Raw genomic sequence first — 22,316 nt, forward strand, 5'->3', positions numbered from 1 at the left:
CCAAGGAACGGGCTGGCACCTGGGGGGAAAGTCCTTTTAGCAACACACTTCTTGCTCTTCCGGTCATATGAGTGATGGGGAAGGAGGACCTGCTCTCATCTGCTCTAAGCTTCTTCCTTTCCTTCCTCCTAGCAGAAGGAGCAGCTGAACTGATGAAATGGCAGAGCCTGGAGGCATGAGGAGATGCTCGCAGCAGAGCGTTTGATCCCTTTGGATAGTCAGGCATGGTTCATATCATTCATTTTCTTTAACTGCTCCATAGAAGCAGAAGGTCAGATTCTCAACTACCCTACACTGGGTTATCTAAAGAGAAAAAAAAAAAATCATCAGTGTATTTTGCACTAAATTAAATTAGCTAATTATTAATTAAACTAATTTCCCTCAGATTTTCATGTCAGCCTTTATGTCTCTATCAGTTTTCTATTACCTGTAGTTAATCCTCTCCTCTCTTGACTGTGACTTCAGGACATGGTTTAGTGGGCATGGTGGTATTGAGTTGATGGTTAAGCTTGGTGACCTTAGAGGTCTTTTCCAAACTTAATGACTCTGTGGTTCTGTTCTATTATCCTCAAATACTTTATGCACATTTTATTTCAACAAGTTTTGCTTCTCTTTCAGGGTTTTTTTGAGGGTCTGCTTTTCTCCATACCCAACAGTATCTGGAAATCAGACCTCCTTTCACACCACCACAAACTGACATCCTGGAATTGCTGCTCTACTTTGAAACAAGTCCTCTCTCAAACTGTCTCTTTTTCAATCTCTCCTCTTCAATCAATCCTTTTTCTTCTATTCCTCTGTGTTGCTCTTCTCCAGATTTCTTTAAATCTCTTTCTGACATTTGGGGGAATAGACACCAATACAAGATGCATCTTGGAAGAGCTCAAGCTGCCATCTCAGCAGAGCTTCTTCCAGAATGAAGATTAGTCCTGGACACCAGGCAGCAGAATAGGCAGAAGGGAAAAATAGCCAAACCCTGCTTTTGCTGGCAGTTCTGGAACCAATCTGTTCCAGTAGCACAGGGGCAAGTTGAAGGCCTCTATATCATATTGTTCCTCAGGAGTCAGTGCTGCATTCATTCTTGTTCAACACCTTCATCAATGACCAGGATGAAGGAACAGAGTGTACCTTCAGCAGGTTTTATAGTGATACAGGACTGGGAGGAGTGGCTGACACCCCATCAGGTTGTGCTGCCATTCAGTGAGACCTGGACAGGTGAGGGGTGACCTGCTGGAAAGTAGCTTTCTGGGGAAAGACCTGGGAGTGCTGGTGGACAAGAAGTTCACCTTGAGCCAGAAATGTGCTCTTGTGGCCAAGAAGGCCAGTGGTCTCCTGGAGTGCATTAAGAATAGTGTGACAAGCAGGTCAAAGGAAGTTCTCCCCCTCTACTCTGCCCTAGTGAGGACACAGCTGGAATGCTGTGTCCAGTTCTAGATTTTCCAGTTAAATGGGAAAGAGGAACTACTGGAGAGAGTCCAATGAGGCTATGAAGATACTGAGGGGCCTGGAGCATCTCTGTGAGGAGGAAAGGCTAAGAGCCCTGGGGCTGTTTAGCCTGGAGAAAAGCAGCCTGAGAAGGAATCTTCTCAATATGAATCAGTAGCTAAAGGGCATGGGACAAGAGAATGAGGGCAGACTCTTTTCAGTGGTGCCCAGTGACAGCACAAAGGGAAACTGGCACAAACTGGAACCCGGGAAATTCTACCTAAATGTAATAAAGAACTTCTTTCCTGTGAGGGTGCCAGAGCACTGGACCAGTCCACCCAGAGAGGTTGTAAGTCTCCTTCTCTGGGGAGCTTCTGAACCCACCTGGACATTGTGATCCTCAACAACCTGCTGTGGGTGACCTTGCTTTAGTAAGGGAGTGGACTGAATGACCTCCAGAGGTCCCTTCCAACCCCCACCATGCTGGGATTCTGTGATTAAGAGGTGGTTAGCTCGAAGTAGCTATCAGTAAGGTGGTTTTGGCCATTTCTAATATGAATCATTCCCACACTGGACGATTTCCTTATCCACATGAGTTTCTGATGCCTCTTCTGACCCTCCTCAAGCTGCTCCTAGCATGACATCATCAGGTGGTGAATTCCAGAGTTGTTCAACCCCAGTGTCAGAACAGACATCCTTGCTGCTGTTCACGAGGTCAGCAGGGGACATGCTGGTGATGATCAAATCAAACCTTCCGCTTTGCAGAGGGCAATTTTGTTTACCGCCCAAGTGTGTTATAAACAGTAATTAGTGGGTGGATCCTCTCAGTGGTGTTTTGCAATGAGGGTAAAAGGAGTCACTAATTTTTTCCTCTCTTTTTTTTTTTTTGATGCTATTAATTATCTCATTGACTTCAGGAGAGGTTTCTATTGGATATTAGGAACAATTTCTTTACTGAAAGGGTGGTCAGGCGTTGGAACAGGCTGCCCAGGGAGGTGTTTGGGTTGTTGTCCCTGGAGGTGGTAAAAAAAATGTCTAGACATGGTGCTTCAGGACACGGTGCTTCAGGACATGGTTTAATGACCAAGGTGATGTTAGGCTGATGGTTGGACTAGATGACCTTAGAGGATTTTTCCAACTGAAACTGTTCTATGATTCTGTGTTTCTCTGATTTTATACATTCCTTTTTTTCCCTTCCTCCACAACTGAAGGTGTGCTCTCACTCTCAAGATGCTGGCTTCATGCAAGCTTTGGAAGAGAGTGGTGAAGCTGAAACATCCCCAGGACTGCCAACAAACCTGTAGTAAGAAGGAGAATTTGAGCAGGAAACAAGCTCTCCTGCATCAAGCAGTTATCTAGGAGCTGTCACCGGAACACTGACCTCTTTGTTATACTGTGGTGCTGGAACATGTCCTCTTCTCAGTGTGTGGAGAACAGGAATTTTGCAGCACAGTGACTGGATTGCAGTGATTCCTTCTTCCTCAAGAGGACAGATTATGAAACTCAGTGGGATCATAGGCAAAGACTTCAGCAGCCAGTGTGGGGAGGGTGTTTCCTGCTGCCCAGCATCATAACCTTCAGCCTAGAGGCGAGCCTGGAACAGGTAAGCCAGGGACACCAAGTGGGAAGTATGATTGAGGAAGACTGCAGGAAAAATGCCAGGAAGTTGAGTCACTTCTGTAGAGTAATATCTCCTGCTCACAAAACCCAGAATGGACCTTAAAATTGGGGTTGGACTAGATGACCTTTAAAGGTCCCTTCCAACCCCAAACATTGATGATTCTATGAAAACGAAGCCTGGAGTTGGCTATAAGACAAAAGAGCAGCAGTTCATTTTGAAGAAGGCATGCTTTGGTCACTTCCCAAGACTTCCAGAAGCTTTTTAGACCCCATGAAAACCTTGCTTCGACCTTTTGCCTACATCTTATCTCTCGCTTTGTCATTTGTTCACTGGGAGTTAATCACATCTGGGCAATAAGCAGAGAGAAAGGCAAGAAATGTCATGCCAGGGAAAAAACAAACTATTTGAGGTGAGCACAAAGCAACATAGATCCTTCAGAATCCGTGGTGATAGAGCTTTGAGTGAGGGAAAAGAAGGGTCAAAGTTAAACCACCTCCTCCAGCTGCCTATTTAGGCAGGGCAGGGCCCCCTTGGCTGATTCAGGTCCTGGTGCAGTGACTCAGAGCACCAAAAAAATGAGCTCTTAGATAATCCAGGCATTGAGAGCCAGCTACCCACAGGAGCAATCCCAGCAGTTTGAGTGAGACACTCATCTTCCTAAGAGCCCTCCAGGCATCCCAGATGTCTCTGCAGGGCAGCTCACCACTCTAATCCAAGGAGTATGAAGCCATGAGAGCCAAGAAGTAATAAAGCCTGGGTGGAGAGATGTGGAATTAGGCAGCAATATCTTCGTGGGAGATGTCGTATCATGATTTCTCAGGGAGTCTAGCAGATAAGAGCCTCCTCTTACACAACACTGCTTGCCAGAGCAGAGTTCACTAAAGGAGCTTTCATGGTTTTAGGACGTCCTGTGCCTTAGAGGAGTTGCTGCTCTCACCTCCAGATGAGGACCTTTTTATGCAACTTGAGATAGGAGACAATGTTTGGCTCACATGTTGATGGGCAGTAGGGAATGCAAAAACTATGGGATCAGAGAGAAACCAGGAAAGAGGGAAGCAAAGTGAAGCCAATGGATGGAGCTGCTCCCTTAGGGATGGGACTCCTGGCTTCCCAGTGCTGTTCATAACTTCTCCATGCAACAGCCATAAGCAGACCACGAAACTCTCCAGGGCAGAGGCAGACTCTACCATGTGCCTTCGCCCTCTTTGCCCACATATAGCCACGTTCCCTCCCAGCCCAAAACTGTGGCACCTGCCAAGTTCAGGTAGCACAAGACAGGACTATTATATTAAATCTGGCTGCCAAGAGTAGTTCTGTATTCACAAGCTCAGCAGGATAAGACCTGGGGCAGTACTAGCCCCAGCTTGACATTTGTCTGTGCCTTCCAGCATCATCCCTAAGGAATCCTAAACCTGTCAATAGAAAATGTTGAAGACTACTTCAAATAGGGCAATTTTTACCACCCTGTGATCTGGGTGTGGGACAGAGAATGGTCATCCAAGACCACAGAAGAGTTCCTGGCTCATTCAAGGTGTTCACATGTGTGTCACTTGAATACCTCTGAATTTGGCAGGAGAAGAAAGATGAGGAGGGGAGATTGAACAGAGGAATGGAGCCAGCACATATAGAGCACAAGTCTTGTGAGGAGCAGCTGAGGGAACTAGGGTTGTTCAGCCGGGAGAAAAGGAGGCTGAGGGGAGACCTTCTGGCTCTCTACAACTCCCTGAAAGGAGTCAAAGCCAGGTGGAGGTTGGTCTCTTCTCCCTAGTGACAAGCAATAGGACAAGAAGAAATGACCTCAGGTGGTGTCAGGGGAGATTTAGGTTGAACACTGGAAAAATTTCTTCACCAAGAGGGTTGTCAAGCCCCAGACCAGGCTACCCAGGACATTGGCAGAGTCATTGTCCATGGAGGTATTTAAAAGACCTTTAGATGTGGTGCTGAAGGACATGGTTTAATGGTGGCTTGGCAGTGCTGGGTTGAGAGTTGTACTCAATGACCTTAACGGTCTCTTCCAACCAAAATAATTCTATGATACTTTGATTCTTTGATCTAGGGTAAGGCAGTATAATAGAAAGCATGAGGACAACAAAGAGTCTCCTGGCTAAAGATGGTGTATCCTTGGCCAAAATTTCATTTACTTCAAGGAGCTGAGGATCTATCAAGAAAATAGAGAGTGGAGGTAAATCCCACATTATGACAAGGAAGTCTGGCAGAGGAATCAACCAGTGAAGTGTAGAATGTGAATAGGAAAAAGGCTGGAAAAGAAGAGATGAAAGCAGGTGGGGTTGAGCTGGAACAATAAGACCACATTCTCTTTGCAAACCTGTTATAAAGATCTGGTTGTTTCCAGGTGGTGGTGTTCTTTTGCTCCCAGCAAATACCCAACAGGGTGAGCAAAGCGTGGAGCTGCTCTCCTTGTGCAATGGGACTCTGGAGAGAAAACCAGCTGAGTGAGCTGCACCCAGCTAATTACCCTGGGAGATCTTCACTGGAGTCATCCTGGTGGAAAGCTTCTGCAGCTCAGGAGAAAGCATTTCAGCCTCCTGTGAGCAATGAGGCTGGGGAGGGGCCTTGAGCACAAGCCCTACGAGGAGAGGCTGAGTGAGCTGGGATTGTTTAGCCTGGAGAGGAGGAGGGTCAGGGGAGACCTCATTGCTGTCTACAGCTACCTGAAGGGGGGTTGTAGCCAGGAGGGAGTTAGTCTCTTCTCTCAGGCAACCAGCACCAGAACGAGAGGACACAGTCTCAAGCTGCACCAGGGAAAGTTTAGGCTGGAGGTGAGGAGAAAGTTCCTCACCGAGAGAGTCATTCGCCATTGGAATGTGCTGCCCAGGGAGGTGGTGGAGTCACCATCCCTGGAGGTGTTCAAGAGGGGATTGGATGTGGCACTTGGTGCCATGGTCTAGTCATGAGGTCTGTGGCGACAGGTTGGACTCGATGATCTTTGAGGTTTCTTCCAACCTTGGTGATACTGTGATACCGGGGAAGGGTATGAGTGAGCAAATGTCTCCCTCCCAGCTAAGATAATCCTCAAGGAAGGTCAGTGCTGGGGAATGATTCCTTTCAGTATGTCCCTGGTGCAATGCTTGAGTAGCAAGCATAAATATTTCTTTGTGAAGCCAACATTTTCTCAGAGAGGGAGCTGAAATTTCCAAACTCCAGCCGACACACGGTAGAACCTCCCTGACTTTTCTGGTGGTTTTCCTTTAAGCAAGATACTCTTCTCCCCTTTCAAAATAATCCATAATGCTTCTAAAACAATTTCCACTGGAAGGCCTTAAATCAGCTTAAAGAAAACTTAATGCTCAAGATCCCTTCACGTTGGCTCTTGCCTTGTCCCCTCTGTTTGCTCCTAGAGAGCTTAACAGCCATTTGCTATCAGGCAACCAACCCAGGAGAGAAATTAAAAGCTAGTTGAAGAGGAGAGAGTTTATTCTGAAATGGAGTCACACTTCTGGAAATCCATAACAAAAATTAAGTGGAGGGAGAAGCTTCCCAAAGAAGGACCTTGGAGTGCAAGTCAACAGCAAATTCACCACGAGCCTACAATGTGATCTTGTGGCTGACAAGGCCAGTGGTCTCCTGGGGTGTATTAAAAGTGTGACCAGCAGGTCAAGGGAGGTTCTTCTCTCCCCCTACTTTGCCCCAGTAATGCCACATCTTGAGTGCTGGGTCTTGATCTGGGAAGCCCAGATCAAGAGAGACAGGAAACTATGGGGAAGAGTCCAGAGGCTATCAAGATGCTGAGGGGCTTGGAGCATCTCTGACAGGAGGAAAGGCTGAGACCTGGGACTGTTTATGCTGGAGAAGAGAGCCTGAGAGGGGATCTTCTCAATGCTCAGCAAGAGTGAAAGGGTGAGAGTCAAGAGGATGGGGCAAGCCTCTTGTCAGTGGTGCCCAGTGAGAAAACAAGAGGCAATGGGCACAAACTGGAACTCAGGAGGTTCCACCTAAATATAAGGAAAAACTTTTGCCATGGGGGTGCTGGAGCCCTGGGGCAGGTTGCCCAGAGAGATGGTAGATTCCAAACCCACCTGAACATTGTGATCCTGGGCACCCTGCTGTGGGTGACCCTGCTTTAGCAGGAGAGTTGGACTGGATGATTTCCAGAGGTCCCTTGTAACCCCCACCAGTCTGTGAAGCGAATGCAAAGCAATTACAAATATCCAGTGTTGTTATTTCAATCTGGCTTAGAGACTGAACTCCTCTGCTTTTGTGGCTGCTACCTTAGATGCATCTGGCCACCACACCCAGCGTCCTGCAGCACACAGTCACACCACTGAATAAAACAACACTTTTATTGTGCCTGGCTTCTGCTTAATAACTCTAATATTAGAGGCTTTCTCAGAGCAAAAATGATACAGGGCAGAAAATGATATGAGGGGGAAGATTACAGGGCTAAAACCAAGGGGCACAAAAGTGCATGGAGTTATTGAGGCCGGTATTAGGAGAGGTGGTGACTACATGGGGCCCTTCTGCATGTGCAGGTCTCCACAGCATACCTTCCTCTTCCAAAAACCCTTTTGAGGTAGGGCTACGCTCTTGGGCATGGGAAGAGCCAAAATATTTGCTGATGGGATGTGACCTGCCAAGGTAGGAGAAACAGGGCAGCAATCAGACTGTACAGAGGGGAGCTTGATCCCTTGCAAGACAAGGTCAAGCAGCTCCTTGCCACCCAGCACCCTTTAAAAACCCATTCGGAAGATGCAGGCGAGGCTGGCCAAGACCCCCAGAGCTATCACGGTGTAGCTGGTCTTCACGCTGGTGGCACCGCTGATGTTGCACAAGTTGCTCTCACAGCAGCTGGTAGCAATTCCAGCTATGCCAATGTTCAGGTCAATTGTTGGGCAATAGGCAGAGCATTTCTTGGTAATGCGCTGGTTGTGGTTGTTGCCTGCAGTGGGAGAGGGGAAAAAAAGGAGGGGAAAAAAGGTCAAGTTCTGTATCTTACACAAAATCATAGAATCATAGACTTGTTAGGGTTGGAAGTATCATCTAGATCCAACCCCCCTCCCATGGGCAGGGACACCTCACACTAGATCAGGTTGCTCAGAGCCACATCCAGCCTGGCCTTAAAAACCTCCAGCGATGAAGCTTCCATCACTTCCCTGGGCAACCCCTTCCAGTGTCTCACCGCCCTCATGGGGAAGAACTTCTTCCTAACATCCAATCTGAATCTACCCATTTCTATTTTTGTTATATTCCCCCTAGTCCTATCACTCCCTGACACCCTAAAAAGTCCCTCCCCAGCATTCCTGTAGCCCCCTTCAGACACTGGAAGGCCACAATTAGGTCTCCTGAGAGCCTTCTCTTCTCCAGACTGAACAGCCCCAACTCCTTCAGTCTGTTCTCATAAGAGAGGAGCTCCAGCCCTCTGATCATCCTTGTGGTCCTTCTCTGGAGACATTCCAGCACCTCCAAATCCTTCCTGTAATAGGGGCTCCAGAACTGGACACAGTGCTCCAGGTGGGGTCTCACCAGAGCAGAGTAGAGGAGGAGAGTCACCTCCCTGGACCTGCTGGCCACACTTCTCCTGATGCAGCCCAGGGTGTGACTTGCTTTCTGGGTTGCAAGTGCACACTGCTGGCTCATGTTGAGCTTCCCATCCACCAGCACCCCCAAGTCCTTTTCTTCAGGGCTGCTCTCAAGCCCTTTTTACAGACTTCAATGATGGACTGGCTGTGCAATATTCAGTGTGGAATACATTGGTTTGTACTGTTGGTTTTTCCCTTGGGATTCATTAGATTGCATCATTACTTTTCTACATGAAGGTGGTGGAACATTGGAACAGGTTGTCCAGAGAGGTGGTAGGTGCCCTGTCCCTGGAGACAATCAAGGCCTGGTTCTTTGGGGCTCTGAGCAATCTGATCTAGTGGCAGAGGTCCCTTGCTGACTGCAGGGAGGTTGGACTAGATGACCTTTAAAGGTCCCTTCCAACCTAGTCAATTCTTTGATTCTGTATGTGACCTATGGAAACCATCTCCAGGCCTTACAACTCCTCTACTGTTTTCTGGACCAGCTGAGTGCAACCTAGGGCAGGAATTGTGGCATCTAAGGCATTGAAGTTAACAAGGGTAAATGTAGAGTCTTGCACCCAAGGAGGAATAACCCTCTGTGCTAGCACAGATGAGAAGAGCTAGAAAGCATCTGGGTGTAGAAGAACCTGGGATTGCTGGTGGACAAGTTCAGCAGGAGCCAGCAATGTGTCCTCATGGCCAAGAAGGCAAATGTTCTCTAGGGGTGCATGAAAAAGCGTGTGACCACAGGTTGAGTGAGGTTTTCCTTCTCCTCTACCCTGCCCTAGTGAGGCCATATCTAGAGTCCTGGGTCCAGTTCTGGGCTCCCCAGTTCAAGAGAGACAGGGAACTGCTAGAGGTCATCCAGTGGAGGCTTCAAAGCTGCTGAGCATCTCTGAGGAGGAAAGGCTGAGAGCTCTGGGGCTGTTTAGCCTAGAGAAGAGCAGCCTGAGGGGAGATCTGATCAATGCTCAGCAACAGCTAAAGGGCAGGGGTCAAGAGGATGGGGCCAGACCCTTTTTAGTGGTGCCCAGCAACAGGACAAGGGGCAATGGGCACAAGGGGGAACCCAAGAGGTTCCAGGTGAACATAAAAATAATCTTATTTGCTGTGAGAATGATGGTGCCCTGGAGCAGGCTGATCAGAGAGGTTGTAGAGTCTCCTTCTTTTGAGAGATTCCAGGGAATTTGGACACATTCCTGTGAACCTTGCTGTGGGCAGCCCTGCTTTAGCAGGAGGGTTGGACTAGAAGATCTCTAGAGGTGCCCTCCAACCCCCACTATTCTGGGATCCCGTGATTCTGTGATTCATACAGTGCAAGATCTGCAAGACATCACTGTCACTATGTGTTGACATTGCTCTTTGCAGAATACCAGCCCTTTCCACCTCGTGAGGATATACAAGAGCTTGGAGATGAGACAAGGGATTTGTGCAGAGAAATATTCCCTCTCCAAATGCCTCCCTTCCCTGAGTGTCTTTAATTAGCAGTATTGTCCCAACATATTGCAACAGAGAGGGGTGGTGGTGAGTTCCCACCTGCTGCAAGCTTTGCTCTCTGCGTGTTATGATCCTCATTAATTCTTCCACCACACCTCACGGTGTGAGTAGGCTCTGCAGTCAGCCTAACCCAAACGCCATTGTGTCATCAGAGCTTTAGGAAAGCTTCACACTTACCATATCCTGTGGTGGAATAGCTTGTGAGGCAGTACTTCTCGTTCTCACCACACGTGGTGGGATTCAGGCAGTGGATGTTGGAAGTTGCATCTTTGCACGTGAAGCAGGTAAGGGAGAAAGCTGCAAAAGAAGCACAAGAGGCCTATCAGTCACCCCTAGAAATATCCAGAGGAGCATAAAACTGCTGCTGTTGGTCTGTATGAAGGGTCTGTCAAGCCCAGTAGGCAGCCTCCTAGGTGTGTGAAATTTGGCCCCAGTGACTCTTCTGCACCCAAAGAACTTCAGGCTCAGATTCTTAACACTGATGTGATTTGTTCCTTTAGTAACCCTCAAGGGATCTTCCCTCTGGATACTGAATGGAGTCTCCCTTGAATCCATTTAAATATCTGGCATCTCCAGTGTGCTCTTGGAGAGCTTCACTTGCAGCATGAAGCTCTTGTGGTTTCTGTCCAATCTGGCTCCTCCTAACCCAGTAGTTCTTGTAGGGAGACAGACCAGTGGGTTCCTCTCCACACACTTTCACATCCTCTTTAAGTCATCTGAAGTGTCTTTGCCTATGCATCATACATCCTTTCTTAAGATCTTTTTGAGTATAAAAGGGGAAGACACATTTGAGTTAACCCCCTGACCACACAAAGCAGGAATATTTTGCTGCATGCCCACACAAAGTAGCTTGTGACCAGCAGGTCAAGGGAAGTGATTCTACCCCTCTGCTCTTCACAGGTGAGACCTCACCTAGAGTACTAGATTCAGCTTTGGAGTCCTCAGGACAGGAGAGATCTGGACCTGTTGGAGCAGGGCCAAAGGAGGCCACATAACTGATGCAAGGGCTGGAAGCCCTCTGCTGCGAGGACAGGCTGAGCAAATTGGAATTGTTCAACCTGGAGAGGAGGAGGCTCCAGGAAGCCTTCTTGTGGCCTCTCAGTGCTCAGAGGGGGCTACAGGAAATCTGAGGACAGACTTTTTATCAGGGAGATTCAGACAAGAAAGAAGAAGTTTTTTACACTGAGTGTGATGAGACCCAGATTACTCAGAGAGGTGGTAGATTCTCCATCCCTAGAACCATTCCAGGTCAGGCTGTTTGGGGCTCTTAGCAACCTGCTGTGGTTGCAGATGTCCCAGCTCACTGCAGGTGGGTTAGACTAGATGCCCTTGAATGGTCCCTTCCAACACAAGCCATTCTATGATTCCATGATCTCAAATGGGGGAGAAGTGACCCAGATCTACTTCTCAGTGTTTGCTGGAAGGATGGATGCTCGGATTTGGCTGATTCATTTCCAGAGCTCTTCTGTGTCAAGAGGCAATCTTGGGCCTGTAGAAGACATGATTCAGCAAACTATCCCCTTGGCTGCAGCAGATTCCTTTTTACAGCCCTCAGTGTGTGGTGACTGCCTATAACACCCCAGATGTGCACATCTGTAACACTGTGCATCTGCAAAGCCCTGTGCTGATGTCTATGAGTGGAAACAGCTTGCACTCCAGCAGGCTAGAGCAGTCATTCATAGCAAAGAGGTCCCTGGGGATGGTTTCCTTTGCATGCTCAGGGGAATTTCCTACTCATGTGTCTCTGGAGCAAGCACTTCTGCAGAAACATCACCCACTAGGGATTAGACTCATGGGAGGGCTTTGGGAAATGTGTGGCCCTCGCACTTTGGGACAGGGATAAATGGCCATGGTGGGATTGGGATTGTGCTTGGACTTGATGATCCTGAAGATCTTTTCCAGTCTTGATCATTCTATGATTCTTCTGGCTTGCAGGAAATGCCTTTTTATGGCCAGTTAATACCCATCTTACACTTATATCAGCACTGTCCTTTAGCTTTGCCTTCCTTACTCTTCATCTCCCTTGCCTGAGCTTCTTTGCCATCATTAATGTCTTTCCCAGGTATGTCCCAACATCACTGTTGCTCTCCTTTGACCTTAGACAAGTTTATCTGACCCAAACAGGATCTCTGTTCATTAATGTCCTGCTAGCACAGGCTTGGCCCCAGCTCAGACCATGACTTCAGGTGACCAGGTCACTATTTCATAGGAAGACACAAAAATGCCTTTTAGGCAACTATTCATCTTCACCTCTGTGGAAGCTGCCATCTTTTCCCACTCAGGTTAACAGCCCCCTCTCAGCACTGGTGAGGCCACACCTCAGATCAAGGGTACAGTTTTATACTATCTCTCCAAGAAGGACATTGAAATGCTGAAGTGGGTCCAGAGAACAGCAGCAAAGCTGGTGAAGGGTCTGGAGAGCAAATCTGGTGAGGAGAAGCTGAGGGAACTGGGGTTGTTGAGCCTGCAGAAAAGGAGGCTGAGAGCACCCCTTCTGCTTTTGCCACTTCCTTGAAAGGAAGTTGAAGCCAGATGGGGTTGGTCTCTTCTCCCTAGTAACAAGTGATAAGTAAGAGAAAATGCCTTTGGGTTGCATCAGGGGAGGTTTAGGTTGGACATTAGAAGAGGCTTCTGCACTGTAAAGATTCTCAAATGCTTGGACAGACTCTCAGGGAGGTGGCTGGACCCCCGTCCCTGGAGGTGTTTAAAAGACTCAGAGATATGGTACTGAGGGAAAATGTTTAGCACCAGACTTGGTCAAGGTAGATAATGGTCAGATTTGTGTTCTCACAGTTTTTTTCCCAGCCAAAATGATTCTATGATTCTCTGATTCCCCTTTCCATGCCACCCAGCACTGATCTTTCTGTAGTCTATAGTCCTCACAGTTCCTACTCTCCTGTTCCTTCTCACTGAAGAGAAACTAGCAGAGGACACAGAGGCCAGGCAACTGGCCTTGAAGTGACTCAGATCCCATCTTCCTCTATACCCATGCTCAACATCTTATGACTCCAAACACCTCACACTATCAGCTCATACTAGCTTGATATGAAGACTACTGCAACTTGCTTCCTGCCTTGGTCATTTCCATCTCCAGAAGCTCTCAGCTGTCCTGCTTAGATCTTGCATTCAATATTGTCCTATCATGGTGGGCTAAATGTTTTTAATACCCTCCTTTAGACCATCTGCATGCAAAGTGGTGTGGCTTCATTCCCTTTTCTTGTGCAAACCCCAGACAAGCACATTTCTGCTCCACCCCACTGGGAACCACCTTTCCTCCCAGTAAAATATCATTAGAGCAGACTGCCTAAACTGGGTTTTCCAGACATGTAGCTCATCTGGTTCCTTAGTTAATGCAGCTTCTTTAATCAAGCCTACTCCAAGAAAAAAATTCCTGAATCTAGGCAGGAAACAGTGCAGGTTGTTGCATGCCCAAGTCCTGTTTCATCCCAAAGCTGTTAGTCTCTGTAGTAGCTGTCAGAGTGGCTGGAGAGCAGCCAGGCAGAAAGGGACCTGGGGGTACTGGTTGATAGTAGGCTGAACATGAGCCTGCAGTGTGCCCAGGTGGCCAAGAAGGCCAATGGCATCCTGGCCTGCATCAGAAATAGTGTGGCCAGCAGGAGCAGGGAAGTCATTATGGCTCTGTACTCAGCAGTGGTTAGGCCACACCTTGAGTCCTCTGTCCAGTTCTGGGCTCCTCAGTTTAGGAAAGATGTTGAGTTGCTGGAGTGTGTCCAGAGAAGGGCAGCAAAGCTGGGGAGGGGTCTGGAGCACAGCCTTATGAGGAGAGGCTGAGGGAGCTGGGGTTGCTTAGCCTGCAGAAGAGGAGGCTCAGAGGAGACCTTATTGCGCTCTACAACTACCTGAAGGGAGGTTGTAGCCAGGTGGGAGTTGGTCTCTTCTCTCAGGCAACCATCACCAGAAGAAGAGGACACAGTCTCAAGCTGTGCCAGGGGAGGTTTAGGCTGGATGTTAGGAAGAAGTTCTTCACAGAAAGAGTGATTGGCCATTGGAATGTGCTGCCCAGGGAGGTGGTGGAGTCACCATCCCTGGAGGTGCTTAGGAAAAGACTGGATGGGGTGCTTGGTGCCACAGTTTAGTTGATTAGATAATGTTGGATGATAGGTTGGACTTGATGATCTCAAAGGTCTTTTCCAACGTGGTTAATTCTATTCTGATCTATTCTATTCTATTCTGCTCTATTCTATTCTATTCTACTTTTCAGATCCCAGTTGCCCTGGAATCCTTCTAGCCAGGAAAAGGGGCAACACTCTCTAGGAATGATTTTGCCAACTTTATCAGTGCTCAAGAAGTTTCTCAATATCTATTAGAGAAGACCCTGAAGGTATATACACTCTAAACCTGGTTGACCCTGAGGTCAAATTAACTAAGTTGCTCATGCTGCTGAAAAACACTTCCAATTGTGTTGCATCTGCTGAGATATCTGTTGGAACAAGAACTGAGTGGGATGGTGAACAGTGTTCCTTTGGAGGCTTGCCCCACCCAGGAGACAGTGTTAAACCTTGCTGCCTTTGAAGGTCTCCTGACTGCTCCCAGCAAGACCTCTGCTCCAACAGAACAAGAACATTCACAGAACAATAAAATCATAGAACCATTTTGACTGTGGGAGACCTTTGAGATCAAGTCCAAGCATCATCCTGACACCGCAAAGTCCACCACTAAACCATGTCACTCAGCACCACATCTTCATGTCATTTCAATTCCTCCAGGGATGGTGATTCCACCACTTCCCTGGACGGCCAGTTCCAGAACTTGACAACCCTTTCCATGAAGAATTTTTTCCTAATGTCCAACCCAAACCTTCCCTGGTGCAACTTGAGGCCATTTCCTCTCCTCCACGTTACTTGGGAGAAGTGACCACACCCCACCTCACTCCAAACTCCTTTCAGGGAGTTGTGGAGAATGAAAAGGTCTCCCCACATTCTCCTTTTCTTTAGGCTAAACCATCTCAGGAATTCCTCAAGGAAGATTTTTCATGGGAATGATTTGAGCCACCAAGACAAACAGCTTCCACATACAAAGCATTAGCAAGTGCTGGCAGATATAGGACTGAAACCATTAAAATGAGACAGGTCCAGTATTAATTAGAACAGCTGCCAGCCTTCAGGCCAAATTGCAGAGCAAAGTGATGCTGCCCATATATTAAGTTTCACCAACTCCTTTGGTGACTTTTCAGTCTCATTATTTGATTTTTATAGAAATAAAAACCCCAGGTGATTATAGTTGATAAGCTGTAGGGGAAAATAAAATCTTTTTATTGCCCTTAACTTTCTCACTTTCTCAACCTGGTTGAACAAAATGACTTAGCACATGCCAGGTTTAAAGCCTGTGAAGTCCCACAGTCAGATCATTTACAGCCTCAAATTAAGTGTGAGTCTAAGTACTCAGCTAGACCAGGACCAGAATGGTCAGTAATTTGCAGATGAAACCTGCAAAAGCCTGAGCAAAATTCAATCTGCAATATAGCAAAAGCCCCCTGGAATAGGCAGAGGGATAGTCAAGGCTGCACCCTCTGTCTGTGCCTGGCCCAAAGCCCACACCCAGTGCATCTCACAGCGGCACAGGCAGTGGTCCTGACATTCCAAGTCAAGTTGGATGGGGCTCTGAGCAGTCTAATCTAGCTGAAGATGTCCCTGCTCACTGCAAAGAGGTTGGACTAGATGACTTTTAAAGGTCCCTTCTAATCCAAATGATTCCTTGATCCCAGAGCTGGGATAAACATCAGTAAAGTTGCACCTCGAAGCAACAAGCTGCAAGAAAGAGATGGAAGCCAGAACTGCACCTTCTTGTGTGGTGTGACCATCTTTACTAATTAAGACAATGGTGGTTTGTGATCACAACAAATAAACAAGCAAGTGAAGCATAAATAAACTAGGCTGTAGTTAGTTCTGACCACTCTGCAGCTTCATTGCATGTATTGTCCTCTCCTCCTCCAGCTCTCAACATCTCTCAACTAACTCCCCTTCTCATGGAGCTGTACCAAGAAATTTGCTTCCTACACAGAGCTGCCCCAAGGACTGGGCTGAGAAAAGTCCAACTTGCAATATAGCAAAAGCCTCCTGAGATAAGGGAATTTCCCTGGAATAGTGACTCAGGTGAGGTGGCTGTCCCATGCCCAACTTCAGCTCCTCAGCATCCTTCCAACTTCTGGTGGGAATCCATCCCTTAGCTTCTTATCCTGAGGACTGGCATATTGTCTAGAGCCAAATCACCTTTCAGCTTTCCCATTCATGCTGCAAAATCACCCTGCAAAATCCATGCCCCAGCTCTGAGGGTCTTGCAAGTGCAAAGCAATCCTTGGAGACTCACCAAAATCTGTGCACAGGGCTAGGACGAGCACGACAAGAAGAGAAGTCTTCATCCTTTATAGGTCTGGTAGCCTCCAAACCAAGCAGAACTCACCCCAGGGAGGTTTTGTACCTCTGCAGTGTTTGCTCTGATGTTGGGATAGTAGCTACGGAGCAGCTGTGTCAGATGATGGATTATGGAGAGTAACATGTCCATGCTTGTGTGCTTTGTTGGAAAGCTACGCAGGCATAAGTTCTCCTCCCACTTCCCTTTTTTGTTCCTCCCTAGTTGTTTCACAACAGAGCTCACTCATCTGCAGTTCATTATGAAACAGTTTCTAATTCTGGGTAAGTGGAGGAAAAGCAAAACATTAAAAAAGCACAATACAACATACAAGTAAGAAAAATAATGTTTTCCTCTCCAGGTCAGCTTGGGTCTCAGAGCAGATTACACCCTTGAAGATCTTGTCCTCATGCAGTGTTTTAGTGCATATGGGAAAGGATTGAATTTGAAATTGAAATTGGGATTGAAATGTCTACAGAAATATCTCCCAGGATCAGAACACCTGGATCAGAACACCTGGATCAGAAGAGCAGTATCTTTTCTCTCCATGTCATAGGAAACCAGACATCATCTTGGACATCAGGAAGAAGTTCTTCACTGTGAGGGTGGTGGAACGCTGGAACAGGTTGCACAGGAAGGTAATAGATGCCCTATCCCTGGAGACATTCCAAGTTAGGCTTGATGGGGCTTTGAGCCACCTGCTCTAGTTGAGGATGTCCCTGCTGACTGCAGGGAGATTGTACTAGATGACTTTTAAAGGTCCCTTCCAACCCAATACAGTCTATGAATCTATGATTCTGTAATTCTGTGATTCCATGATTCTATGAATCTATGGTTCTATGGCTCTGTGATTATGTGATCCTGTGGTTCTATCATCATTTTTTGTGGGCCTTTTTTGGACAGCAGCTCAAAACCATAAACATTCTGAAGAATGAAAGAAAGAAAAACAAGAACCAAAAGAGAAAGAGAAGAGAAAGGAAAGGGAAAGGGAAAGGGAAAGGAAAAGAAAAAGAAAAGAAAAAGAAAAAGAAAAAGAAAAAAGAAAACGAAAAAGAAAAAAGAAAAAAGAAAAAGAAAAAGAAAAAGGAAAAAGGAAAAGGAAAAGGAAAAGGAAAAGGAAAAGGAAAAGGACAAGGAAAGGAAAAGGAAAAGGAAAAGGGAAAAGAAGGAAAAGAAAAAGAAAGAAAGAAAGACAAGAAGAGGAAAGAAAGAAAGAAAGAAAGAAAGAAAGCAAGAAAGAAAGAAAGAAAGAAAGAAAGAAAGAAAGAAAGAAAGAAAGAAAGAAAGAAAGACAAGAAAGAAAGAAAGAAAGAAAGAAAAGAAGAAAGAAAGAAAGAAAGAAAGAAGAAAGAAAGAGAAAGAAAGGAAGAGAGAAAGAAAGAGAGGAAGGAAGGAAGAGAGGAAGGAAGGAAGAAATGGGAGGAAGGGAGGGAAGGAAGGAAGAAATGGAGGAAGGAAGGGAGGAAGGAAGGGAGGAGGGAGGGAGGGAGAAGGAGGAAGGAAGGAAGGAAGGAAGAAGGAAGGAAGGAAGGAGAAGGAAGGAAGGAAGGAAGGAAGAAGGAAGAGAAGAAGGAAGAGAAGAGAAGAGAAGAGAAGAGAAGAGAAGAGAAGAGAAGAGAAGAGAAGAGAAGAGAAGAGAAGAGAAGAGAAGAGAAGAGAAGAGAAAGAGAAGAGAAGAGAAGAGAAGAGAAGAGAAGAGAAGAGGACAGAGAAGAGAAGAGAAGAGAAGAGAAGAGAAGAGAAGAGAAGAGAAGAGAGGGAAAGGAAAAGGAAAGGAAAAGGAAAGGAAAGAGAGAAAGCAAACTATTTTATATATGGGAACAAGTTTCTATTAGAAAATAAATTCCACCCGGCAATGAAAATGACCATTTAAATTCCAAACTGGAAGTCACACCCACTCCCACCCACACTGAACAAGCTGTGAGTTGTTTTTTTTCCCCTCACCAATCACAAAAATTAAATGTCAGGGAGTTAAAAAAAACCCACACGCAACCAAACCACCAAGGGATTGCCAGCAGCAGGATCTCAGCTCATGAAATCTTCAGGGGAGAAAAAGAAAACAATTAGCCAGCCTAAACTATGTGAACTTCCCAATAAGAGTATTCTGCTGGATTTCCATACTGAGCTCTTTATCCCTCCTGTTTTAGCATAGACTTGTAGAACTCTTTCAGTTGGAAAAGGCCTCTGAAATCATTGAGTCCAGCCCTCAGCCTAACACCACGGTGGCCATAAAACTATGTCTCAAAGTGCCAGGTTCACACATTTCTTGAACACCTCCAGGGATGGTGACTCCACCACCTCCCCGAGCAACATGCTTCATCCTATTTCCCTGAATAAAATGAGATTTTTTTTCCCCCCATCCTCTTCTGCTTGCTGTTTCTTTTTCCTCCCACCATTGTCTTTCTTGCATTTAGGTGGATTCACAGTCCCAGAAATGGGTCCAGCTGGATCCTTTTCACATGACACTCAAAGCTGCAGGAGCAACCCTGTGCTCCCCAAGCTTCTGCCAGCCACTCTGCTCCTTGCTGCTTTCCATCTGCTTGGTTTCCCTTTTTTCCTAGCCTCACATTTGCTCAGATTTCCATCTCCCATTAAACATTTTGGCTTCTAACATGACCCACCTACAGTCATTATCTCCCTTGAAAAAGGATTCTTAGTTCTTCAGGGTATTGCAAGTCTTTCCAACACCTTTAAATTGGATAGATAAATATTGTTAGGATGGAGACCTGGCATGACTAAAGGGAGGAAATTTTTGCTTTCTCAATAGGTAGAGCATGCAACTCAGTTGGAGCAGAGGGTGGCAATTAACCAAGACAGCTCAAAGGAGGAATGTTGCTTGGCTTCAGAAGGCTGATGCCTTTGTAAGGCACCAAGCAGTACGAAAACAGAAGCTGGCACCCCTCCACGACAGGCAGTGCAAACCTCTCTTCCCTGTGGGTGATTTGATTTTTCCCAGTCCAGAAGAGATTTCAGGAGTCTTTATTGGTAAATCAACACTTATTGCTGACTGTTTGAGGTAATAGCAGAAAAGGAGGCTCTAGACATGGGGTGATGGTGTTCAGCAGCCCACGTTGAGATTTATTTCAGCCAACGGCATCCATTAGCAGGTACAGAAATAGAAACTCAGCCAGGCACCTTGTTTTTTTTCTTCCCCCTCCCTTGTCGTCTCATCCAAGCAAAAGCTAAAATATCTCTTGTCTCCTGCAAGCTGCTGAGATTTAGATATGACAAGGTTATATTTCTGAAAGGAGTTATTGCAGGTTTTCTGCTGGTGGAGGGATTCCAACAGGCGGGTCCTGCATGCTTCCAACTGATCCCATATGTCCTCCTGGTATTAATGCTATTTTCACGCCTCACCGGGGCCAGGTGGTGCACTCAACACATTTCTAGATCACATCAAGTTGCATGACACCACCCTGATGCACGGGGCGCCATCCAGAGGGACCTGGACAGGCTTGAGAAGTGGACCCATGTGAACCTCATGAAGTTCAGCAAGACCAAGCGCAAGGTCCTGCATCCGAGGCAGGGCAAGCCCCAGTATCAGCACAGTGGGGATGAAGCACTGGAGGGCAGCACTGAGGAGAACTTGTGCACACTGGTGAGCGAAAAAAAGGACGTGAGCCAGCACCAAGCAATCCCAGGCCACAGCAAGCCATGTCCCGGGCTCATCCCCAGCAGTGTGGGCAGCAGGTGGGGGAGGGATTTCTGCCCTTCTGAGACTCCACCTACAGTGCTAGGGTCAGCTCTGAAGTCATCAGTACAGGAGAGACCGGGACCTGTTGGAGCAGGTCCAGAAGGTGGCCACAAGCATGATGGGAGGTCTGGAAGCCCAGGCTGAGAGATTTGGGGTTGTTCAGCCCCAGAGAAGGCTCCAGGGAGACTTTCTAATGGCCTTTCAGTTCTTAAAGGGGTCAAGAAGAAAGCTGGGGGCAGACTCTTTAGCAGGTCCTGTTGTGACAGGACAACGGGTAGGGGTTTTAGCCTATAAGATTTAGACTGGAGAGAAGGAAGACATTTTTTGCAATGAAGGTAATGAGACCCTGGCCCAGGTTGCCCAGAGGTACGGTAGATGTCCCATCCCTGGAACCATTCCACTTCAGGTTGTCTGGGGCTCTGAGCAACTTGCTCTAGTTGCAGACGTCCCTGCTGCCTGCAGAGGGTCTGAACCAGATGACCTTTAAAAGTCCCTTCCATCCCAAAATATTTGATGATTCTATTCTATGATTCTCTGAGATAGACTGAAAAGAATCCATGGGGGTGGAAAGAACAAAGGCAACTTGGACACCAAGGGGGCCGAGGCCAATCAGAAGACGATATGATGGTTTGGAAGTACTTGGAAGTTACAAACTTCAATAATATTTTGGAAATAGGAACAGGAGATTTAACTGGGTGTGGAGGATGGGGTGGGGAAATTTATTTCCCTTGGCACACTTGCTGAGTGGAGAGGAAGGGGAATGGTTTGCTCATCGTGTTCCAAATCTGGTCGGAATTACCACGTGAGAAGGGCAAACAATTTCTCTCATTTGCTGAAAGATGTTTTCGGGGAGCTTTCATGAAACAAAGGTAGAAATTTGAAAGCAGCTGGGGACTCCAGATCTTTTTACTAAAATGTGGATTTTTTCAAGTTGGCCAAAGGCTTTCAGAATCATCTCTGAAATTACTCTGATTAACATAGAGGAAAAGGGATGGGAGAAGTGGTTAAAACCTCTGCAATTTCTGTCAGTGCTTCATCACAGAACTGCTGCAACAGCTCCATTCTCCAGCTAACCCATCTCCCATTGAAACAGATGCCCTTCATGCCCAGAAAGTCATTTTCTATAGGATGATTAAACCTAATCCCATCTTCAGGCAGAGTTGTGGTTTCTCCTGGTTGATCTTCACAACCTTTGGCCAGTGCTGTGGTTTCTCCTTGTTGCACAAAAGCAGATGCAGCCCGTCCTGAGTCAGGGTGGAGCAGGATTCCTCTCAAATCCATCTGGGCTGCGGACATCAGGGCTTTTTTGCCAGGTGCTACCTCTAGACAAACCCTCTTGAAATGCAGCATTGCAGTTGTAAGCTGCTCAGATAAGAATTATGCCCCATCCAGCTCCAAGACTGAATGTATTATGCCCATCTTGGCGGTAGCTCTGCTCCTCCAAGAGCTTGAGGGGATCTCCACCCCAAGAGCTGCAGAGGACCTCCAGCAGAAGAGCTGAGGGTGATCTCTACCATAAGAGCTGCAGAGAACTTCCACCCCAAAAGCTTTAGAACATTTCCAACCCATCTCCTCCATCCCCAAGCCTGGAAATGCAGCAGTGACAGAGGAAAGAGAAGGAGCAGAGACTTTCCCAGCAGATCAGACACCTGTCACCTCTACCAGGCTCTTTCTTCCCATTTTCCCTGTCCTTCCAGGGAAGTCATGAACTGCTCAGACAGCAGCATTTCTCCAAGCAAACACAAGGGTCTCCTTCACATGAAAACCGATTCTGGCAGCTCTGTCCTCATCTTGGCCATCTCCAACATCTTGGGGTGGGACCTTTACCACAGATGACATGAGAACGTTGCAGCACAGCCAGGAGCAACCAACACCTGGCCAACCCCAGCCTGCCGGGCTGGCAGTTACAAAACAGTTCTTGCTATTACTTGCAATGGGAGCACCACAAACATCTTTGACCTTTCCAGCATGACACTTTCATTCATTAGCACTGAGTGATCCAGGGAGAACATCTGGCTTTATGGAGTGTTTATCCTGAGCTGGTGGATGAATCAACCCTAGAAAAGCAGCCAAGAGAAGACTCCCAGGTGATAAAAAGTGAAATTCAACATAGAGTAGAGATGCAAAACTACAGCCCTTCCTGACAGAGATGTTTCCTGGGGCTGATCTTAGTGTGGCTAGAACAAAGACACTC

The 22,316-nt window shown here is 46.9% G+C and overlaps 1 protein-coding gene across 1 annotated transcript; it reads right to left on the reverse strand.

Moving 5' to 3' along the window:
• Positions 1 to 7,326: 7,326 nt before the first annotated feature.
• LOC137453717 (lymphocyte antigen 6E-like) lies at positions 7,327 to 16,588 on the reverse strand. Its single transcript, XM_068163201.1, has 3 exons — positions 16,387 to 16,588; positions 10,237 to 10,356; positions 7,327 to 7,940 (listed from the first exon to the last, which is right to left on the reverse strand). Exons 1-3 carry the CDS (start codon positions 16,436 to 16,438, stop codon positions 7,732 to 7,734), a joined length of 381 nt encoding a protein of 126 aa, XP_068019302.1. The 5' UTR covers positions 16,439 to 16,588; the 3' UTR covers positions 7,327 to 7,731.
• Between the last annotated feature and the right edge of the window lie 5,728 nt (positions 16,589 to 22,316).

This window comes from Melanerpes formicivorus, unplaced genomic scaffold (assembly GCF_026170545.1).
Source record: "Melanerpes formicivorus ecotype bairdi unplaced genomic scaffold, bMelFor1.0.p_v2 SCAF_71, whole genome shotgun sequence".
NCBI classification, from domain to species: domain Eukaryota; kingdom Metazoa; phylum Chordata; class Aves; order Piciformes; family Picidae; genus Melanerpes; species Melanerpes formicivorus.

Excerpts from the sequence above, each read along its gene's own strand:
- LOC137453717 (XM_068163201.1), bottom strand. The coding sequence starts at position 16,438 with ATGAAGACTTCTCTTCTTGTCGTGCTCGTCCTAGCCCTGTGCACAGAT. Across the intron at positions 10,357-16,386 it reads AGCCCTGTGCACAGATTTTG|CTTTCTCCCTTACCTGCTTC; the intron begins GTGAGTCTCCAA and ends CTTCTTTTGCAG. Across the intron at positions 7,941-10,236 it reads CTATTCCACCACAGGATATG|GCAACAACCACAACCAGCGC; the intron begins GTAAGTGTGAAG and ends CTCCCACTGCAG.